Source organism: Suncus etruscus, chromosome 7, assembly GCF_024139225.1.
Source record: "Suncus etruscus isolate mSunEtr1 chromosome 7, mSunEtr1.pri.cur, whole genome shotgun sequence".
NCBI lineage: Eukaryota > Metazoa > Chordata > Mammalia > Eulipotyphla > Soricidae > Suncus > Suncus etruscus.
This window is the reverse complement of record NC_064854.1, coordinates 50332129-50342760: the sequence shown is the minus strand read 5'-3', so window position 1 is coordinate 50342760 and position 10632 is coordinate 50332129. Positions and strand designations below refer to the sequence as shown.

Here is a 10632-nt window from a genome sequence, read left to right as displayed (position 1 = left end):
AAACACACACCAGAAAGTAATAAAAGGTTCAAGTAAATTATTGAACCATTCAGTTATACAATTTAGAATTCTAATGCAAGTAGAAGATAATAAAAATTAGAGCAGAAAAATTAATGACATAGGAAAAAACAACACAAAGGAGAAGAAATAGGAATCCTTCCTAATAGCTTCTGTGAAGGCAAAATTACACTGATTAAAAAAAGACAGAAGCACCACTTAAAAAATTATAGACCATTATTAATGATGAATATTGATGGAAAGATCCTCATTGGACTATATTAAACTGAATGCAGCAAAATATAAAAATATTCATCATGCAAGTGGGGTTCATCCCAGAGTTGGAAGGATGGTCAAATATGTGCAAATGAATTAAAAGAATACACTATTTCAAGAAAAGGAACGGAAAAATTGATGCAGAGAAGACTTTTGACAAGATTCAACATTAATTCATATAAAAAGTGCCCCCAAATAGGAATTTAAGAAACATAGTAATGGCCATCTATAACAAAACCATAGCCAATATCATAATGTACTTAATGGTGAAAAACAGAAAGTCTATTCCTGGTTTTAGCACAAGTGAGATGTGCACTGTCACCACTCTTTATTCAACATAATGTTAGAATTTCTCTCCACAGCAATCTGACAAGAAAGGATATATATACATATATATATATATCAAAAGGATATATTTCTGCATATTTCTTCACCTCTTATTTTACTATGAGCATAAAATGACATCATTTTGTAACTACACATCTCATGGTGATTCAATATATATATATTCAATATATATACTCATATGTATAATGTATATATATGAGTATATATTGAATATATATATACTATGTATATACTCAATATATATACTTACATATATATTGAGTATATACATAGTATATATATATTCAATATATACTTACATATATATTGAGTATATATATATTGAATCACTGAGATGTATAGTTACAAAATTATATATAATTCTAGAGCTAATTATTAATATCTCTCTTCCAATAAGCCTCCTGATCATTGCATTTTCTGTCTCAACAGCCCTCAGAAGTTGTGCCTAGTTGGCACATCTTAGTACTCTATATGCCATATTGATAGCTCTGTTCTCCTTCCTGAATTTTAACTTTAGCTCCCCTAAGAGGATACACCTGAGAATCACCCTTCTTTTTTTTTAATATAATTTTTTATTTTGAACATAGTGGCTTATATTGTTGACAATAATATTTTAGGTACATATTTACATAAAATCAGGGGGATTCCCATCGCCGATTTGTCCTCCCTACACCTCTGTTTTCATCCTATCTCCCAAGGCTCCTCCCTCACCCCTGGGGCTGCTAGAAAATGTGATCCCCGCTGTACCAGTTTACTACTTAGTAGTCTTGCACCTGTTTGGTCTTGGTGCCTCCCTTATTTCCCCCTCTAACTGGGAGGCAGGTCTAGATAGTTTCAAGAATCACCCTTCTTAACATCTTCCACAGTACCTAACCTAGTTTTTGGACTCTGATCATTCCAACTGCTAGCCTGTTAAGATACAGTTCTGAATTGAGTAAGGATAAAGAGAACCTGTTCTCTGCTGAACTGAGCTGAAGCTGGTCTGAGAGACAATCATTCTCCATCATTTGGTATATTTCCTCGGCTTGCAGAAGCTCCATATCTTCTGTCACATTCTGTTCCAGCAAAAACTGGTTTTGTTTTTTGAGGAGCTGCAACAGTTGTTGGGCTGTAACCTGACTGTACTTTTCCAGTTGCATTAATCTGGAGAAAAAATCAGACAAGATTTAGATATGAATCTAAGAAACTGCAATATCTGAAGAAAGAAGAGATCAGGCTGACCTCATACTTTTGTAGTGTTCCACTGGTGTATTATATCTGGGGAAAGTTTCTGACAGCGAACAGTGATCCTGAAGTTTGAAGTGACCCTAAGCTGTTTTGTGAGTCCTTGGAGGATATTGTCAAGTGTTCTTACATAATGTGTCAAATGTAATTACATAAAATGTGGAAGAGAGTTGGGAATCTTATTAATGAGCTGTCAAATATAAAATATGCAGATAAATTGAATGAGTAGGAGAAAAATACAAAATAAATTCCCAGAGGTCAAAATGAAGATATAATTGCCTCTGTTGTTCATATGGAAACAATTTTTGCAGACTGGAGTAGATAGTTAGTCCTGACTGGGGAAGTAAATGTGGAATAATGGAAATACTGAATTAAGGTTTTTTTTTTTTTAATTATTAATCATTCAGTCAAACATGAGTTGTAACATCACTGAAAAGAATGGTTTTATAGATCCTAAATTAGTAATTTTTCTATTGGTTCTCTCCTCTCCAAACTTGCTACTTAACTGAAATGATTAATTAACTCCTGTCCAAAGACATAATAGCACACTTACCAATGAAAGCATGAGCTTTGAGTTAAAATTAGAGTAAGAAAATAGCCAAAACTATTATTATTATTTTTTGTTTGTATGTTTTTGGCCACACCTGTTTGATGCTCAGGGGTTACTCCTGGCTATGCCCTCAGAAATCGCCCCTGGCTTGGGGGGACCATATGGGACGCCGGGGGATCGAACCGTGGTCCATCCTACGCTAGCGCTTGCAAGGCAGACACCTTACCTCTAGCGCCACCTTCCTGGCCCCAGCCAAAACTATTTTTAAAAGAGTTGGATGCACATGCCTTACCTTAGACTCCACAAACCAAAAGCATCAATAGTGAAAAAATAGAGAATTAGCAAGTATAGCTCAGGATGCAGTTCAACTTACTACTTCCTATCTAGCACTAAGGCACATTGGAGAAGGAAAATGGCCATTAGATACTTCACTCTGACATTTCACTCAGCATAATAGTTTCCAAGTCTATCCATATATAGAAAAATTTCATGACTTCATTTCCTTTGACAGCTGCATAGTATTCCGACTGCATAGTATTCTATTGTGTATATGTACCACAGTTTCTTTAGCTACTTATCTGTTGTTGGGCCTCTGAGTTGTTTCCAGACTCTGGCCATTGTAAATAGATCTGAAAAAAACATAGGTGTGTGCAGAGAGCATGTTTGTATTGTATTTTTCTGTTTTTAGGGTACAATCCTAGGAGCAGTATTGTTGAATCATAGGACAGCTCAATTTTCAGTTTTTTGAGGAATATCTATATTGCTTTCAGAAATACTGAACTAAGACTAGATGGCATTTCAAGCATCCGTGAATTAGAGTTCCTTTCTCCCCACACACCTGCCAGCATTGGTTGTTCTTGTTCTTTGTGATGTGTGCCAGTGCGTGAGATAATACCTCATTGTTGTTTTGATTTGCAACTCCCTGATGATTACTGATGTGGAGCATTTTTTCGTGTGTGTTTTGGCCATTTGTATTTCTTCTTTGAGAAAATGCCTGTTTATTTCTTCTCCCCATATTTGAAGATGTTAAATATATTTTTCTTGTTAAGTACTGTCAGTACCTTGTATATTTTAGATATTAGCTCCTTAACAGATGGGTATTGGGTGAATAGTTTCTCCCATTCTATAGGTGGCCTTTGTGTCCCAGTCACTATTTCCTTTGAGGTGCAGAAGCTTCTTAGTTTAATGTAGTCTCATTTTTTTTTTGTTTTTGTTTTTGGGCCACACCCAGTAACGCTCAGGGGTTACTCCTGGCTATGCACTCAGAAGTTGCTCCTGGCTTGGGGGACCACATGGGACAACGGGGGATCGAACCGCGGTCCATCCAAGGCTAGCGCAGGCAAGGCAGGCACCTTACCTTTAGCGCCACCGCCTGGCCCCAGTCTCATTTTTTTAAACATAATTTTTATTTTGATCATAGTGGCTTACATATTGTTGACAATAATATTTTAGGTACATATTTACATAAAATCGGGGGGATTCCCATCACCGATTTGTCTTCCCTACTCCTCCGTTTTTGTCCTACCTCCCATATCCTCTTCCCTCACCTCCAGGGCTGCTAGAATATGTGGTCCCTATGTACCTATCCTATTACTTCGTAGTCTTACACCTGTTTGGTCCTGATGCCTCCTTTATTTCCCCCTCTAATTGGGAGGCAGGAGTAGGTAGTTCAAGTTATGTGGTTTTGTTTGAAGAGGAGAAAAGTAATAAACTGGGGTAAAAGTCTAATACGCCGGAAATAAGCAGAATTCTTCTAGAGGCTCTCGTCATCGGTTTGAGAGATGAAGGAGAAAAAGAAGGTGAAACACTCCACCACTACGAAAATAAGTGTCAAATATCTATTAAGGATTCCAACAATAATGCTAAGCACCACATAAACAGAACCAAACAAACAAACAACCAAAAAAAAAAACAAAAAACGTCGTGGTCTTGAGATAGGCACCATGGCAGAGCACATGAAGAGGGAAAAGAAGGGGCCAGAGAGATAACATGGAGGCAAGGCATCTGCCTTTCATGCAGGAGGTCATCGGCTCGAATCTCGGCGCCCCACACGGTCCCTCGCGCCCGCCAGGCGCAATCTCTGAGCCCGGAGCCAGGCATAATCCCTGAGCACCGCCGGGTGCTACCCAAAAATCTGAAGAAAAAAGAAAAAAAAAAGAGGAGAAAAAAAGATAAGTGGGGGCAACAACTTCAATAACCACACTAAAACAAAGAAATCAGCCAAAAATAGATAGGTAAATAAAAATAATAATAGTAGTACATGAAGATAAAAAGTAATATATGAAAAATAAACAATGTTGTTTTTTTTTTTCCCTCCTGCCCAGGCACAGTAAATATTGGGGTCATTCGAAAAGGGATTCACATGGCCTAAGAGATATGGGGTTTCTCCGCCCTTGGAGTATATTGTCATGGGATCAACTATAGACTCTGTTCATGATCCTTTATTCTCCCGGTGGTGCATTTGTGGTGTTTGGGAGGCTTCTGCTCCGTCCTGGGTGATACAGTGAGTCCTCTGTATCTAGAGATCTCAGGGGACAACCTTATTACTGCTGGAACACCAATGAGTGCCAGCTCTAATACGATATCCTGACAACGAGGAAAAGGGGAACAACTTGACTTAAGAGCAGGTTATCCTGCCCTACCAGCCACCGATAAGACAAAATCAGAAGACTTGTCACCCGCTGGTAGGTCCAAAAACCAAGAACGCGATTTACAGAGGACTGGCTGCTAGAACCATGACCAGACTGTATATATCTTGGGACCAATGAAAAAGCCCTAGTCTAGGGTTTGAGCTACGACCTGCACAACAACCATGATCCCCAGCTCCAAAGGTCTGGCAGAGACAACTGTAACGGAATGAGGCTTCTAGAAACACAAGGAAAGGCGTTATCCTAGGTGCCATCCCAGGTTTAGTGCCAAGACCAAGACCACCAACCACAGAAGATGGACTAAAATGACACTGAGGGAACAGAACTTCTACAACCACAAAGACTGACTTCATCATAAGTCCCACCCCTGTAACTGTGCAGATACTGAGATCTCTAGATACAGAGGACTCACTGTAATGTAGTCTCATTTGTTTATCTCTGCTTCCACTTGTTTGGACAGTAGTTTTTCCTCCTTGAAGATGCCTTTAATCTCAATGTCATGGAGTGTTTTAACTATGTTTTCTTCTATATACCTTATGGTTCTGGGTCTAATATCAAAGTCTGTAATCCATTTGGATTTGACCTTTATGCATGGTGTTAGATGAAGGTCTGAGTTTGCTTTTTTGCATGTGGCTGACCAGTTGTCCTTATACCACTTGTTGAAGAGGCTTTCCTTTTTCCATTTTGCATTTCTTGCCCCTTTGTCAAAGATTAATTGATTGTATGTCTGCAGAACATTCTCTGAATACTCAAGTCTATTCCACTGATCTGAGGGTCTATTTTTATTCTAATACCTGGCTGTTTAATGACTGTTGCTTTGTAATACAACTTAAAGTTGGGGAAATTCATGCATCCCATCTTCTTTTTCCTAAGGGTTGCTATTTGCCTTGCTAACTAAGTTTGGTACCCAGCATCTCCAAAGGTTCCCCAAGCTCTTGTGAGAGATTCCTGAGTACTTTCAGGTATGCTTCCCCTTCCCCAAAAGAGAAACAAAGAAATGAACAAACCAGAGCTTACTGTATCACAGGCACGCACCTTTTGATTAATCTCTCCCTCTGTTAACAACTCATTCTCATTTTGAGTCACATACACTCAATATACAGCATATCAGTTAACCTAATATTAAAATTATTAGTACCTTTGCTTCATTATCTCATGGACTCTCCCATGTTGAACACATTGTTTCTCCAGTTCATTATTCCTTTTCTGCAACTTTTCCAGTTTGTTATTTAAGTACAATTTTTCTTGATTGAGCTCAGAAATTTTTAAGCTAGAGGGGAGAAAAACAAAGAAATGAATCGTTACCAGAACATTTAAAATGTTTATATTTTTATCGAAGCATTATAGTTTACAGTAATATCAAAGTCATTGTTTTATAGTCACATTACTATTACACTAGTCCCTCTACCAGTGTTTTAAGATTCCTACATCACTGTCCCATGTTTCCTCACTCTAAGAGTTCTATTGATCATGTCCTATGGGTTTGTTTACATTGGGAATGGTCTAATTCCTTTCTTTGTTTCTTTATATTCTACACAAGAGTGAGATTATTTAATATTTATCTTTAATTTCCAGAACATGTTTTTATTTAGAAGTTGAGCTTATAACTTATGAAATATTCTACTTATGAATATATACTTATGAAATATACTACTCTTTTTTTTTTTTTTTTTAATTTTTTTTTTTTATTTAAACACCTTGATTACATACATGATTGTGTTTGGGTTTCAGTCATAAAAGGAACACCACCCATCACCAGTGCAACATTCCCATCACCCAAGTCCCAAATCACCCTCCTCCCCACCCAACCCCCGCCTGTACCCTAAACAGGCTCTACATTTCCCTCATACATTCTCAATATTAGGACAGTTCAAAATGTAGTTATTTCTCTAACTAAACTCATCACTCTTTGTGGTGAGCTTCCTGAGGTGAGCTGGAACTTCCAGCTCTTTTCTCTTTTGTGTCTGAAAATTATTATTACAAGGGTGTCTTTCATTTTTCTTAAAACCCATAGATGAGTGAGACCATTCTGCGTTTTTCTCTCTCTCTCTGACTTATTTCACTCAGCATAATAGATTCCATGTACATCCATGTATAGGAAAATTTCATGACTTCATCTCTCCTGACAGCTGCATAATATTCCATTGTGTATATGTACCACAGTTTCTTTAGCCATTCATCTGTTGAAGGGCATCTTGGTTGTTTCCAGAGTCTTGCTATGGTAAATAGAGCTGCAATGAATATAGGTGTAAGGAAGGGGTTTTTGTATTGTATTTTTGTGTTCCTAGGGTATATTCCTAGGAGTGGTATAGCTGGATCGTATGGGAGCTCGATTTCCAGTTTTTGGAGGAATCTCCATATCCCTTTCCATAAAGGTTGAACTAGACAGCATTCCCACCAGCAGTGGATAAGAGTTCCTTTCTCTCCACATCCCCGCCAACACTGTTTATTCTCATTCTTTGTGATGTGTGCCATTCTCTGGGGTGTGAGGTGGTATCTCATCGTTGTTTTGATTTGCATCTCCCTGATGATTAGTGATGTGGAACATTTTTTCATGTGTCTTTTGGCCATGCGTATTTCTTCTTTGTCAAAGTGTCTGTTCATTTCTTCTCCCATTTTTTGATGGGGTTAGATGTTTTTTTCTTGTAAAGTTCTGTCAGTGCCTTGTATATTTTGGAGATTAGCCCCTTATCTGATGGGTATTGGGTGAATAGTTTCTCCCACTCAGTGGGTGGCTCTTGTATCCTGGGCACTATTTCCTTTGGGGTGCAGAAGCTTCTCAGCTTAATATATTCCCATCTGTTAATCTCTGCTTTCACTTGCTTGGAGAGTGCAGTTTCCTCCTTGAAGATGCCTGTAATGTCCTGTAGTGTTTTGCCTATGTGCTGTTCTATATATCTTATGGTTTTGGGGCTGATATCGAGGTCTTTAATCCATTTGGATTTTACCTTTGTACATGATGTTAGCTGGGGGTCTAAGTTTAATTTTTTGCAAGTGGCTATCCAATTGTGCCAACACCACTTGTTGAAGAGGCTTTCCCTGCTCCATTTAGGATTTCCTGCTCCTTTATCAAAAATTAGATGGTTGTATCTCTGGGGAACATTTTCTGAGTATTCAAGCCTATTCCACTGATCTGAGGACCTATCCTTATTCCAATACCATGCTGTTTTGATAACTGTTGCTTTGTAGTACAGTTTAAAGTTGGGAAAAGTAATTCCTCCCATATTCTTTTTCCCAATGATTGCTTTAGCTATTCGAGGGTGTTTATTGTTCCAAATGAATTTCAAAAGTGTCTGATCCACTTCTTTGAAGAATGTCATGGGTATCTTTAGAGGGATGGCATTAAATCTGTATAATGCCTTGGGGAGTATTGACATTTTGATGATGTTAATCCTGCCAATCCATGAGCAGGGTATGTGTTTCCATTTCCGTGTGTCCTCTCTTATTTCTTGGAGCAGAGTTTTATAGTTTTCTTTGTATAGGTCCTTCACATATTTAGTCAAGTTGATTCCAAGATATTTGAGTTTGTGAGGTACTATTGTGAATGGGGTTGTTTTCTTAATGTCCATTTCTTCTTTATTACTGTTGGTGTATAGAAAGGCCATTGATTTTTGTGTGTTAATTTTGTAGCCTGCCACCTTGCTATATGAGTCTATTGTTTCTAGAAGCTTTTTGATAGAGTCTTTAGGGTTTTCTAAGTAGAGTATCATGTCATCTGCAAACAGTGAGAGCTTGACTTCTTCCTTTCCTATCTGGATTCCCTTGATATCCTTTTCTTGCCTAATCGCTATAGCAAGTACTTCCAGTGCTATGTTGAATAGGAGTGGTGAGAGAGGACAGCCTTGTCTTGTGCCAGAATTTAGAGGGAAGGCTTTCAGTTTTTCTCCATTGAGGATAATATTTGCCACTGGCTTGTGGTAGATGGCCTTCACTATATTGAGAAAGGTTCCCTCCATTCCCATCTTGCTGAGAGTTTTGATCAAGAATGGGTGTTGGACCTTATCAAATGCTTTCTCTGCATCTATTGATATGATCATGTGGTTTTTATTTTTCTTGTTATTGATGTTGTGTATTATGTTGATAGATTTACGGATGTTAAACCAGCCTTGCATTCCTGGGATGAAACCTACTTGATCGTAGTGGATGATCTTCTTAATGAGGCATTGAATCCTATTTGCCAGGATTTTGTTGAGGATCTTTGCATCTGCATTCATCAGTGATATTGGTCTGTAATTTTCTTTTTTGGTAGCGTCTCTGTCTGGTTTAGGTATCAAGGTGATGTTGGCTTCATAAAAGCTATTTGGAAGTGTTTCTGTTTGTTCAATTTCATGAAAGAGTCTTGCCAAGATTGGCAGTAGTTCCTCTTGGAAAGTTTGATAGAATTCATTAGTGAATCCATCTGGACCTGGGCTTTTGTTTTTCGGGCAGACATTTGATTACTGTTTTAATTTCATCAATGGTGATGGGGGTGTTTAGATATGCTACATCCTCTTCCTTCAACCGTGGAAGATTATAAGAGTCCAAGAATTTATCCATTTCTTCCAGGTTCTCATTTTTAGTGGCGTAGAGTTTTTCAAAGTAGTTTCTGATTACCCTTTGAATCTCTGTCATATCAGTAGTGATCTCTCCTTTTTCATTCCTGATACGAGTTATCAAGTTTCTCTCTCTCTCTTTCTTTGTTAGGTTTGCCAGTGGTCTATCAATCTTGTTTATTTTTTCAAAGAACCAACTTCTGCTTTCGTTGATCTTTCGGATTGTTTTTTGAGTTTCCACTTCGTTGATTTCTGCTCTCAGCTTTGTTATTTCCTTCTGTCTTCCTGTTCTTGGGTCCTTTTGTTGAGCATTTCTAGTTCTATTAGCTGTGTCATTAAGCTACTCAGGTAAGCTCCTTCTTCCTTCCTGATGTGTGCTTGCAAAGCTATAAATTTTCCTCTCAGTACTGCTTTTGCTGTGTCCCATAAGTTCTGAGAGTTTGTGTCTTTATTGTCATTTGTTTCCAGGAACCTTTTTATTTCCTCCTTGATTTCATCTCGGACCCACTGGTTATTGAGCATGAGGCTGTTTAACTTCCAGGTGTTAAAGTGTTTCTTCTGAGTCCCTTTGGAGTTCACAAATAATTTTAGAGCCTTGTGGTCAGCGAAGGTAGTCTGCAAAATTTCTATCCTCTTGATATTATGGAGGTATGTTTTATGTGCCAGCATGTAGTCTATCCTGGAGAATGTCCCATGTACATTGGAGAAGAATGTGTATCCAGGTTTCTGGGGATGGAGTGTCCTATATATATCCACTAGGCCTCTTTCTTCCATTTCTCTCCTCAGGTCTAGTATATTCTTGTTGGGTTTCAGTCTGGTTGACCTGTCCAGTGTTGACAAAGCCGTGTTTAGGTCCCCCACAATTATTGTGTTGTTGTTGATATTATTTTTCAGATTTGTCAGCAGTTGTATTAAATATTTTGCTGGCCCCTCATTCGGTGCATATATGTTTAGGAGAGTGAATTCTTCCTGCTCTACGTACCCCTTGATTAATATAAAATGTCCGTCTTTGTCCCTTACAACCTTCCTGAGTATAAAGTTTGCATTATCTGATATT

At 38.1% G+C, this 10632-nt stretch overlaps 1 protein-coding gene across 1 annotated transcript in view; it reads right to left on the bottom strand.

The window, feature by feature from the left end:
- Nucleotides 1-1490: 1490 nt before the first annotated feature.
- The window catches only part of SDCCAG8 (SHH signaling and ciliogenesis regulator SDCCAG8), a 103028-nt gene continuing 93886 nt past the window's right edge, over nt 1491-10632 (bottom strand). The window contains 2 exon segments of the mRNA XM_049777565.1: nt 1491-1764; nt 6182-6313. Of these exon segments, the coding sequence (XP_049633522.1) occupies nt 1491-1764; nt 6182-6313 (406 nt within the window).